The 12,712-nt window shown below is 43.9% G+C and overlaps 1 protein-coding gene across 10 annotated transcripts in view; it reads left to right on the top strand.

Moving 5' to 3' along the window:
* SYNRG (synergin gamma) overlaps positions 1-11,633 on the top strand; it is a 74,773-nt gene extending 63,140 nt beyond the window's left edge. For 7 of the 10 annotated variants that reach the window (XM_036033637.1, XM_036033636.1, XM_036033642.1 and 4 more), the window contains 3 exons: positions 8,577-8,687; positions 9,004-9,038; positions 10,028-11,633. In XM_036033637.1, coding sequence (XP_035889530.1) covers positions 8,577-8,687; positions 9,004-9,038; positions 10,028-10,253 — 372 coding nt within the window. In that variant the 3' untranslated portion in view covers positions 10,254-11,633. Of the gene's footprint in view, positions 1-8,576; positions 8,688-9,003; positions 9,049-9,961; positions 9,964-10,027 lie in introns of all 10 variants that reach the window. The other 3 variants (XM_036033639.1, XM_036033644.1, XM_036033638.1) reach the window with 3 other exon arrangements.
* The last annotated feature ends 1,079 nt before the right edge of the window (positions 11,634-12,712 follow it).

Below are 12,712 nucleotides of genomic sequence, written 5' to 3'. Positions count from 1 at the left end.
TAGCCTTCTCAGTTAGGGACAAAGGCTACCTGGGGAGAATCCCGGCCTGGGTTGCTGTCACGTGTTTATTTCTCAAGGCAGCTGCTCTCCCGAGGAGGTGGCAGCCAGTTTTGTCCCTGGACATCCTCCCAAACTTCTAAGCTCCCATGATGCACAGCTGCTCATGAGAAAGGTCTGCCTTCTCTGCTCTGATGGCCCCTTCAGGCCTGCCTTTCCTCCCTGCCTTTCTTCTTTTTTCTTTCTTCTTCTTTCCTTCTTTTTTTTTTGTTAAATGTATATATGGTAAAATGCAAAAATCTTAGTTACACCAGTCACTAAGTCTTGACAGACTGACCCCGTATAACCCATGCGCTTGTAAAGATAGAGAATATTCCACCATCCTAGAAAGTTTCCTCCTGCTCCTGCTTTCTCATCACTCCACTTGGAGGTAACCCCTGTTCCGATTTTTTACACCAATGATTAACTTGGTTCGGCCTTTTTAAAGAAGCCGTAGAATTCGATTTGTGATCTCAAAGAAAGCCTTAGGGTTTGGTCACCCATCTGGCCTGGGAAGTGTTGCCCTGTCCGCATATGGTGGTTCTAAGTCCCCCCGTGTGACAGAATGTCAGGAAAGTGGGGTGAGTGGCCTGGCATTTGTCCCCTCTCCTTCAGACTCCCATTGGGAACATCTGTTTTTGGCATCCATGTCTAGAAAGTGAGTTTACCTGACATGTCTTTAGATACCAGGTAGGTTACAGACATTAATTAGCTACAACTAGACAGCACAGGAATGCATTGCAGGTTGTACACACACACCACTGAGTGTTCATTTCTCTGCCGATGCTTTTCTGTGATTGCTTTCCCCACCAGGTTAGCTGTAACAGGAAAGCAGTCATTCTCTGCTCAGGTATTTTTCCTAATTATACCAAGTCGTTTCCTCTTGGTAACTGGTAGGTCCTTGGTCTATAAAACTTATTTGAGTTGCCCATTGCATGGAGAACAGCATGCATTCTACAGAGGAAGTATCAGGTATGAAACGACAGGAAGAAGGTACTGCATCTAAAACTAGATGCATAAGTATTAATGACACAAACCAATACTTGTGTAGTTCAGTTGACTTGGAAGAAAACTTTACATGCTGCAAGGACTCTGGATTAGAGGCTCAAAGCAGGGAACTCATTTCCAGAATAGGAGGCAGGATTGAGGTTGTATAGGAATCTTTTAACTGTTTACATCATTGCTTCATTTTAGGTAGAATTTAAAGTTCCTTAATGAACCAAATTGCCAGTCAGCTCTTTGATTTTGGTAATGCTAATGTAATAGTCATTGTTTATTTTGCAACTAGAAACTGCCAAGTATTGCACTGTGTGCTTTACATTTGTTCTCATTTAATCCTGGTAACAGTCCCAGGTCAGTAGCATATTCCCTGCTTTTACAGGTGAAGAAATTGCAGCTCAGAGATGAAACTTGCCTGACACGGACAAACGTGGGATTTGAATGCATGTCATCCTTTGAAAGTCCTTTCTTCTTTCTACATTGTTAGTCCTGGCGTTAAGAACGCTAAAAAAGCCTTGTTTCTTCTCAGGAAGACTTCATGTAATGATTCCCATTAAAGGACGTCTAGTACTTTGCTCCGGTGAGGAACCCCAGCTTGTTAGTGCTGCGTTGCAGTCACGGTGCCTGGGCTGAGGAGAGCAGCGTACACAGTCTTAAACTCCACATCGTGGCTCCTTAATGTTTACTTAAGCTGGAAGTTGTACCAGCGGTTTTATATTCCCCTTTCCTTTACACCCAGTCCCCATGGACTCAAACTCCCTCTTGTGGTGGACGCCTGTCTCCTCTAGGCCCAGGTCGCGTGGGAACTCGAAAGCAAAACCCACCTCTTGTAGTGAGACAAGTGAATTGTTATCCAAGGCTTTATCTTGTGGAGATGTGTTGAAGTTTAGTAGGTTTGGAACAAAGAAAGACTCAGTCCTGGAAAACAAAACTAATCTGTCTTTGCCATGTAAAATCTATGAAAAAAAAACATTCTCCTGGCTCCAGTCAATTGAAAATCACACAGGTGCTTTGATTCCACTGTTTTCCTCAGTATAATACAAATTCTTTTGTGCCTCTTTTCCATGTGACATAAGCAGTGAATTTCAGAGTCCTCCCTATTGCTGTGGCATATCAGGAAAACAGTTTATTTTTAATAATGATAGTGTTTTTATCATCTTGCCGGTCTGCACAGTGTTTGGAGACAGAACCTTCATCGTGTCTTGCTGGACTGTTCTCAGTTGACAGAAGGTGGGTGTGGTTAGAAGAATGCCCTCCCCCGCAAAGGTGTCCACGTCCTAACCCTTGGAACTTTTGAGTGTGTTACCTTATGTGGTAAAAAGGGACTTTACAGATGGAACTAAGTTAAGGCTCTTCAGATGGGGAATCTGTCCTGGATAATCCAGGTAGGCCCAGTGTCGTCACAAGGACCCTTATAAGAGGAAGGCAGGAGAGTGAGAATGAGAAAAAGTGACAAGACAGTGGAAGCCGAGAAGGAAAGATGGGCAGATGCTATGCCATTGGCTTTGAAGATGGACTATGGGACCATGGTCCAGAGAGTATGCAGGTGGGCTCTAGGCAAAGAAATAGAGTCTCCCCTAGAATTTCCAGGGAATGCAGAATTCCAGCCGCCAGAACTGTTACTCCAGAGAGTAAATTTATGTTGTTTTAAGTGAATAAATTTGTGCAAATTTGTTATAGCAGCAATAGGGGAAATTAGCCAATACATTGTAGTGAAGAATGGTTACATTGTAATGCAAACCAAAAGTCTGCAATTGCTTGTGGAACCTCTGTCTAGATCACGTTTTATATCAGTCAGTTTAGGCTAGGCTATGCTGGATTACAAACCAGGGTCCTCCCGCCCCCCACCCCCAGCACAGACACCCTGATTTAGCAATGTGAAACAACAAGGCCTTTTTTCTTGCTCCTACTACATGCCCATCTCAAGTTGGAGGGGTCTCTGTGCTGTGCCCTTCTCACTCAGGGACCTGGGCTGACAGAGCCTCCGCCATGTGGAATACAGCTGGTCACAAATGGGAAGATCAAGGGAATGTAGCATGTTAGTCGTAAATGCTTCCTTCCAGAAGTGACACATGTGACTTATGCTCACAGGCTGCTGACCATGGCCAGTTGTACGGTCATGCCTAGTGTCATGGAAGGGAAATGAGAACATTGGTAAAGAACAGTAATTACTACCAAAGTCTTCTTCCTTAATAATGATTTTCTTGGACATCATTTTAGCAATTTATTATTGACTAAAGATTCAGGATGACATATCCCAGTCTGCTTCTGGGACTTGTTAATGTATAATATAACTATTTTTTTCCCTCTTACTAAATGGATGAAATACTTCCCAATTAAAATAAGTGATGTTTAACTTAAGGTGGCCTGTAGAGGGCACACCTTCTCACAGAACTGCGGCCGCTGAGGGGGTCTCATGGTTACTGTGTGCTGTAACACTCCCTCTGCTTGCAGAATGTATTATAAAGATTAACCATTTGGTTTTACCATTTGAAAGATTAACCACAGGGCAGTTTATGCAGAGCGTTGTAATTTTCACTGGAGATTACAATATGACCTTTTGTTTTTTGCTTCCCTTATCCCTTTGGTAAACAGATGTTAAAGGGCTTTTGTTAATTTGATTAATTTTAAGATTCAGATGCTGCTGTGTTTTTCTTCAGAAAACTTGTTAGTTTCATTTGTCAGCGTGACCAACTGTGGTAGTCACTCAGAGTATTTTGTCCTTTCCCAGAGCACTTTCATGCATCTCTGAGGCCCCGGCACCGGCTGGGGCGGCGGGTGGGGGGTGGCAAATGAAATGTAACCATTTTACAGGTGACAGCATCGGACAGCAAACAAATGATAATACCACCTACTTCTAGATTTGACAAAAGTGGCCACGACTGTGCTAAAAAGGGAAAATCATCCTCTGGCTCAGTTAAGGCCGTGGAGTTTTGCGGCAGTCACCGAGGTCAGCGTGCTCAGGCCCACAGCTGAGACATCCCCTCCCCCTTTCTTCTTCGAGGACTGCCCTCCTTTCCTCAGGTGCGAGTTGAGTGGATTCAGCTCAGGTTAGTTTGAGAAAGGTTTGTAGAGCTAGTCCATGGTTTATTGTTTCAAATTTGTAAGGGATGGGGAAGCATTGTATATAAGCTACACATTTTTCTAGGCAGGAGCCTTTTTTTCTGGGGAAGAATAATATAGTTTTGCAAACATAAAAACAGTGTAGTAACTCCTCAGTGATTCAGCCTTGAATAACTATAGAAAATGTAGGTAGCTATTATTTTGGCAGGGATTTTCCACCATCCTGGGTCACCTCGGTATCCATGACGACAACACAGCCAGCCAGCATGCCAGGCTCCCAGATCCTTGACCACTGCACTGCGGCACCCTGGTGTCCACCTCCCTCCAGCCACTGTTCTCAGGGCCACACCGCAGCACCTGTGCAGGCATCTCTCTGGGCTCACACTGGTGGCCATCCAACCTTCTCACCCTTGACTTACACTGCTCTTGTTTTTGCTTCTCAAGACAAGACAGTCATTTTGACCCTTTTACTTGGTTCCTATCAACTCCCTTCGATCTTGACTTTCTTTGCCATCTGCCCAGTCCTTGGCTTTTGAGGTCATTTATGTCTGTCCTAGGACAAGCCACTACCTGGGTTTGCTCAGGACCAAGGGTTTCCTCAGAGCTGGAACTGGAACAGTCTTGCACAAACCAGCTGATTGGTCATCCCGGTCTATTGCAGCCATCTGTGGAAGTGCCATCTGATGGCGTCTCAGGCGTCTCCTCTCAACTCCGTGTTCAGTGACGTCACACTGGTAGCTTGAAATCAACCACGGTGGGAGTATTTATACCATGGAAATCTCAAATGCTACAAACGAGGGCTTGATTTATTGTTTGTTGATTGTCTAGACTGAAGAGGGTTATAGAGAAAGTGTTAGGATTGCAGATTGTGTGTCTGGAGCCATCATACTGTGACTAGAACAGAGTTGAAGAAGCATTCTCCAGTATTCGAGAATTGTTCGGTTGGCCAAAAAGTCTGTTCAGTTTTTTCTGTAAAATAAATGATACATTTTTCATTTTCACCAATAACTTTATTGATTTGGACATTTTGAGTATGTTGGCTATCTCTGACTCTTGGCTTCTAGTGGGCAGAGGCCAAGGGTGCTGCTAAACATCTTCCAATGTGTAAGACAGCCCCACAGCAAAAATTATTTAGCCAAAATGTCAATAGTACAAGAAACTTCGCAAACCACTTTTGACATATTTGATCAGTCACAGCACCTTTTCCATACGCTGCACAAATCTTTTGTGTTTCAGTTGCATTTTTACCTTTCTTGAAATAATAAAGCACATTACGCCAGAAATGCATATTTTCTTAAATCTTCAAAATTAAAATGGCTGCACCAAAAATTCACCAATTTTTTTTATGCATGCGGATATGACAGTCGTCACAATAGAATCAAACAAAATTGTTTCAAATGAAGTTAAAGACAACTAAGCACTACTAGAGCCATTGTACGGAAAAAAATCAATGAACTTTTTAGCCAACCCCATATTATCTGATTCAGCAAAGAGCACAAATTTGACAGATGAGTGAAATTCTGAAATATGTCTCTGCTGTTTCACTTTCATCCTAGTCCTTGACAAGAAAACATCAACCAACATTCACATCAGAACTCTGCTCTTTCATGAAAGTGTGAGCGTAGGTTGATTATGGATCCAGGAGTTGGGCAGAAGTTCTCAAAGACTTCTGTGCAAATCAAGTGGCTATTGTACTTGCAATAAAGATGATTATATATTTTATTACTAGTAAATTGTGTACTACATGTCCTTCATATCAGTGACACTTATAATAAACAAGCGTGTGTGCATTATACTTTTTCCACTTTGGAAAGTCAGTTCTTTTTTTTCTTTTATCCTCACCTGAGGACATTTTCTTCATTGCTGAGAGAGAGAAACATCGGTGGCCTTCTCATACAGGCCCCAGCCAGGACTCGAACCCACAACCTTTTTGGTTTATGGGACTAGGTCCAGCCAACTGAGCCACACTGGCCAGGGCTTAATGGTGAGAGAGGGGGGACTATTTTGCCCCCAAACCGGCCAGGGATCCTGCTCTACATCCTACAGCACAGAGGGCAGACCCCACAGCAAAGAGTTACCCGAGTTAAAATGTCAGTGTTGGCAAGTTTGAGAACCCTGCTCTAGGGCACATATAAGCAAAATAAACTAGTTTAGGTGTATCTAAAACTTCACATTGAGAATCCAACTCTTCTGAATCATTTTTTTTCCTTCAGTGGTGTTTTTTGTTTGCTTGTTCTACTTTTCAAGTGTGTTTTTCTTCATTGAGGAATAATTTACACACAATGAAATGCACAGATCTTAAATGTATAGTTAGATGAGCTTTGACAAATGCATATAGTCATGTAGTCCACACCCCAAACACACGGAGTATTTTCATCAACCCTAAAGTTCCATGTTGTCACTTCCCACTCAGTCCCCTGATCCGATTCCAAAACACGCAGTGATCTGTTTTCCCTAGATTTCCAGCGCCATGGATGCGCCTGTTCTAGAACTGTATGTAAATGAAATTATGTAATGTATATAATGTTCTTTGCCCATCTGGCTTCTTCTGCATAGCGTGTTTTAAAAATTCATCTATGTCGTTTTATGTGTCAGCTTGATCTCTTTTGCCGCTGATATTCCACTGTATTAATATCCATGTTTTTTTAAAGATTTTATTTATTTATTTTTAGAGAGGGAAGGGAGGGAGAAAGAGATAGAGAGAAACATCAATGTGCGGTTGCTGGGGGCCGTGGCCTGCAACCCAGGTGTGTGGCCTGACTGGGAATCGAACCTGCGACACTTTGGTTCGCAGCCCGCGCTCAATCCACTGAGCTACGCCAGCCAGGGCAAGATTTTATTTTTTAGAGAGAGGGGAAGGGAAGGAGAAAGAGAGGGACAGAAACTCAATGTGTGGTTGCCTCCTGCACACTCCCTATGGGGGACCTAGTCGTCAGCCCAGGTATGTGCCCTGTCTGGGAATCGAACCAGCAACCCTTTGCTTCACAGGCCTGTGTGCAATCCACTGAAAATATCCATGGTTTTTAAAAATCCATTTTCTCTTTGTAGACACACACTATTTTCTGTTTGGCTAATAAGAATGGAGTTGCTATGAACACCTCTTGTGCAAGATGTTTGTTAACATATGTTCTCATTTCTCTCGGATAAATGTCTATGAGTGGAATTGCAAGTTTGTATAGTAAATGTATATTTTAACTTTCAAGAAACAGCTTCCCAAAGTTGGGACCTGCCCCTTACTCATGGAGCTACACTCTCCATATTTCATAGATTTGTTCTAAAGAATAAAGTAGATAATGCATGTAAAGAGTTTACTGTGGTACTTGGCACAAGTAAGAGCTTAACTTACTAGCCGTTGTTAGAGTTACTGTCTCTAGGCGATGACTTCCGGATCTCGCATTCTCGAGCAGTAGGGCTGTATCTCCCGCTGCCTGCTTATGCAACATCAGGACTTGGCTGTGCCATAGGCAGCTCCACTAGCCTGGACCAAACCGAGCTCTTCCCCCATCCTCCATCCCCAAACCTGGTTCTGCTCTCCTGTGCCTTATTATGGTGAATCCCCTCAGTTGCCCAAGACCTCTCCCCTCCTCGCATAAAAATAGATCACCCGATCACCCAGACCTGTTAACTCTACTGCCTTACTAGCTCTCATATGTCCATTTCTCTCCATTCCCCACTGTTGCCACCTTACTTTAGACTTTCAGTGTCTGTATCCCGGACTACAACAGCCTTGTAACTGAGGCCCGTACCTTAAAGATTACCTCTTCCAATTCACTGCCTGTACTGCAACCAGAGGGATCTGTCCATAATACACACCGGCTTCTGCCATGATCCAGTTAGGACCCTTATGGCTTCCCAGGATAAAGCCTCACCACCGTGTGTGCCTTTCAAGGCCTCATGCTCCAGTTCCATCCCTTACCCCTTTCGTAAGTGTGGTTCCCTCCCCCAAGACTTCTTCCCATACCCAATCTTTTGCTTAGATCCTTTGCCCGGGCTGCTTGTTCTACATAGAATAAGTGTCCTTCCCTCCCCTAACTCATCCTCCCCATCCCCTTCACCTCGCATACACCCATCAGGACTCCGCCAAGTTGTATCTAAGTTTTAGGAAGCATTTGCTGCCATCAGGTTCCTTTCCCCTGGGGTTGAGGTAAGCCACCCCTCAGCCCCCACACACGGGGGCTCTGACACTCGGTACTTAACCCTAGTATGGCTTTCATCACACTGTGCTCCCTGAGTTCTACCCTAGGCTTCTACCCTAGACTCAGTTCTCAGAGGACAGGCACTGTTTTTTTGCTCGTGCTCGCATCCCTAGTGCCCAGAACACGCAGATACTCACTAAACATTGGGAAATTGAATTGTACTGATGGTGTAAGAGAGTTTACTTAATTTGCTATTGGACCTATTGGGGAAGAGTGATCAGGCAACGAAGCCAAAAGCATTTGGGATTACCAGGTTCTTACCTGTTTATCTCATTTTCACAGCCCGATGAAAATTCACTGGACTTTTCCTCTTGTATGCTGCGGCCTGGTATTAAAAATGCTCAGGAACTTGCTTGTGGGGTGTGCCTGTTAAACGTGGACTCCAGGAGCCGGGTAAGTGACACGCCTTTCCCCTGCAGATGGCAAAGTGCATTCTAAACGTGGCCTGGGGGACAACCCCATTTAGATCACTTCGCTGCAAGGTCTGTGCCTAGAGGTGGGTGGGGATTTTATGAAGTCCTGAAATCTGACCACAGAAATAGACATAACCGTTTCAAAAGAGCAGTGGGGGAAGCTGTTGAGGGGAAGCGTGGGGTTTGCATTGTGCCTGCTGCACCCAGTAGGGTGGTAAAGAGAAAAGGAGTCGTTTGCAGGCAAGAGGCATTGTTCTGGATGTTTTGTTGACCTTATGGTTTCAACGTTATTTCAGAAAGAAGAGAAGCCTGCAGAGGAACATCCTAAAAAGTATGAACCAGTACACATTATCTTAGTGTCTCCATCTTAATTTTGAGTGTGGAAGGCAAATCAGATGATTCCACGGCATCCCGAACTGTTTCAGTCATGGATGCTTTACTGAGTCACCTTTGTTCCCATGTTTGATTTAGTCAACTAACCGTCTGTGTGGATCCACTTCTGTCTTGTTTGCATGCTTGTGTCTCGTAATTGGCTTCTGGTGCTGTGACGAGCAGAGTAACAGAACGAGCAACTTCTGGAAGATCGGAAGTTACAATGACACACAGTGAGATCAAAGAGCTTCAGGATTTGGCCGTTATCAGACAAAAAACAAATTGTTTGGGTTTTAAGAGTTCGCTTTATTTATTTGTTTATTTGTAATGCTTTAAAAAGCACTATAAATAGTCCCCAGGATGTGGTTGCAGTTAGGAGTGGCTGGCTGTAACTCACCTATAAGCATTATTCATCTGGAAATTATTCTCCTGTGTTTATATCTTTTTAACAGACCTGTACCTATTTGGACTTTTAAATTATGTTGATTCAGTTATCAGCTCCCAATGGCATTGGACCCTAAGAGTTTATAATTTTTACATTTTCTTTCATGATAGGGCTGTAATTAGCCACCAATTTAAGGGATTACATGTTACAGTCAAATGCTACCTTCAGGGAAAGGCTTCCTTCTTCACAACGAGGGATAAAAATTAACCACAGCCTTGGGCAGGTTACTTCCCCTTCTCATGACACCATCCTGCCCCCCCGCCAGACTCTGCCTTTTCCCACGAAAGATCTGGCCGCCTTTTGCTGAAATTGGGTTTAATGGTAAAGATTTTTTATACCTTTAGTTAGCAGTGAAACACTTTCTGACCTGATTTCAATAGCTACCCGCTCAGCTTTTGTGTGTGTGCCAGTTTGGCCTTGGCCTCTGTGACCCGGAGAAGTGAACGTGCGGCTCCGAGGTGCAGAGGCCTGACGTGCTCCACGTGTCTGTCTGTCCCTGGCAGGCGTTCAACTCGGAGACAGACAGCTTCAAGCTGGCGTACGGAGGACACCAGTATCACGCCAGCTGTGCCAACTTCTGGATCAACTGTGTTGAACCCAAACCTCCTGGCCTCATCCTGCCTGACTTGCTCTGAAAAGCTCCTCTACTACGAAGTACCAGCTGGGTTTTTTTCTGGGGTGGGGGGCGGTTTAGGGGGGGTCACACCCATGCGTGACAGGGACCAATGAACAGAATGCAAGTACTGCAAAGTTCACCTCTGTTTTATATAGAATTCCCCAACGGTGTGGGTGTGAAAACAGCTGCAGTAGCTTTCAGTCATTCTTACAGGTGACCTTTGTCCCCTGGGTCCCGCTGCCAGTCTTTGGGATTTGTAGTAAACTGCCATACCCAAACTGCATGTAGGACCCGGGGGACAAAGGTCATCTGCAGTTTGCTAACTTACCTCTAGTTCTCCTAAGGTGTTTTAAAATAGGGACCACAACTTTCTTTATCTAAGGAATAATTTGCTGCTGCAGTATTGAAACTGTGAAGAACTGATATTTGAAGAAATTAAATTATTGTTGTAGGATTGGAATTGGCTAGAATGCTGAGCCATTGCTTATTTATATCTAGAACACGTACTGTCTTGTGAAGTAGGGTGCACTTATCCCCATTTAGTGTATGCATATCTGAAATGAATAAAGAAGGAAAATTGTGATTAAAATGTTCTTTTTACAGAAAGAATTCTGTCCCTCTCCATTGAACAGTGATAGGTAAGGGCAGACTTCCTAACTTTGCTGATGCAGCTGAACCAGTTAGTTCTCTGCTCTCTTCCTTCGTTTCTAAAACTGTCAACTTTCAAGACTTTTCATCCTAACAGACCTGAGTACTGAGCCATGGAGGATTTTCGTTTGGACAGAGGCCCAAATCCTTGAGTATCAAGATGAATATCCTTCCCCTTAAGGGGCCTTCGCTGAAAACCTTCTGTTTTGCCCTCACACGCAGGCTGTGGGCTGGGTGCTGTTTTCAGGCCATTTGGAAAGACAGCTGAAGGAAGTCTCTTCGCGGCGGCCTCTGTCCAGACTTCCAAAAATGACTGACTGCACAGGTACCAGGATTGCCTGCCTTAGCAGCATCTCTATGAGAGACCTGAAAATTCAGGCTTGGGAGGCAGAGTTCCTTGCCTAGTGAGGGCAAATAGTATGATGTGTTTATGGAAAGGTTACAGAACTTAGAAGCAGTGGAAGAAAATGTTCAGAAAGAGCACTGAGTTTTAGAAGGAAAAGGCTCATGCCTCTGTAGGGAATTTTGCCCCCAAGCTACATGCATGAAATCAGGGGGAAGCCACTGGGGGAAGACGGTGTTGTTCCTGGGGAGAACGTGCCCGTGTAGGACACGCATTTCTATGAATGGTTAGTCGTGTGCTTTGTGAAGAGATTCTGAATCTAATGTTTCATTTTGTATGACTTATGCTCTCTGACCTAGGCTGTTTTTATCTGTGAACTAAAAAATTTGGTTTTGCCTATAAAATTGCTGCTTTGCATAATTAATAGATCCCCTTCCCTTCTCAGGACAAAACTTTAGGGAAGTGTTTTATTCTGTTACAACCTTTTACCCCCATCTTCTCCCAAAAAGGTATAGAAGATATTTCATTAAACAGAGATCGACGAGGGTTCTGCTTCACCTTCCTGTGCGCCAGAATGCAAGGAGGTACTGGTGAGATGAGTCTGTTTTTCTCATTCGCACTAGTTGATAGCATGACCGTCAACTAAGGACTGAGACCTTCAGAGCCTTTGCCCGCCACAGGACTAGTACAGTGTTACTGGCAGCGCACCTGGGCCAGTTTCTAGCAGGCTTTTCCCGAGGCCTCTGTGCTCCAGCTCAGCCTTGCAGCACCGAGGGTTTCGAAGGGCACCCAGATTCAAGCAGGCTTCTCATTGGTTTTGTATATGCCACAATAGACCATGACAAAACCTACCCTGGCCGGAGTATCACCCAGTTTGACACAATGTGCACTGCTGAGACTTTTTGCTTTTCAATGCTATATGGATTATTCCGTCACAATGGCCTGAATCAATAACGTTTTTAAAAGTATGCTCACCTGCTACCTAGACTGATTTCCATTCCTAGATATATTCCCAAATTTCTTAGACTAAATTTCTAATTACTGCTGACCTTCCCAAGTACAGTCGGTTTAGTCCCTCCACAGGAGGAGGAAGAGGAAAATACAGCAAACATCAACAAAGGCCTTCGCTACGGAAAGTACTCATTACTTTCAGTATCTGTTTACAGAAATGTCGTGTTAGATACCACCAATAAGGATTTGGGGAGTGTGGAGTACCATTGCACCGATTTATTTATGCAAGTTTATTAAAATGACTCAACACTGCATTCAGCTTCACCTCAGCTCTTGTTCGCCGAGTCCAGTGTCCTTGGAAACAGTAACCAAGGTTACTTATTTCCACACGGTGTATTGTGCTGGCAGCTTCACCCCACTGCTTGAGTGGCAATTATTAAGCCCTTCTTTAAAAATTGTTTTGGCCTTTAAAATTTTTATGGCATGGTGTGTAATTTTTGTCTGGACATGCTTGAAGTAGAAGTGGCACAGGGTATATTAGGATATTATCCATGTTTTATTTTTCCTGTGGCACTCTATAGAGGTTGCATATTTTAAATTGAGCATTTTGAGGTTGCGTATTCTTTGTTT

This window comes from Phyllostomus discolor, chromosome 8 (assembly GCF_004126475.2).
Source record: "Phyllostomus discolor isolate MPI-MPIP mPhyDis1 chromosome 8, mPhyDis1.pri.v3, whole genome shotgun sequence".
Taxonomy (NCBI): Eukaryota; Metazoa; Chordata; class Mammalia; order Chiroptera; family Phyllostomidae; genus Phyllostomus; species Phyllostomus discolor.
This window is presented reverse-complemented; position numbering and strand designations above follow the sequence as displayed.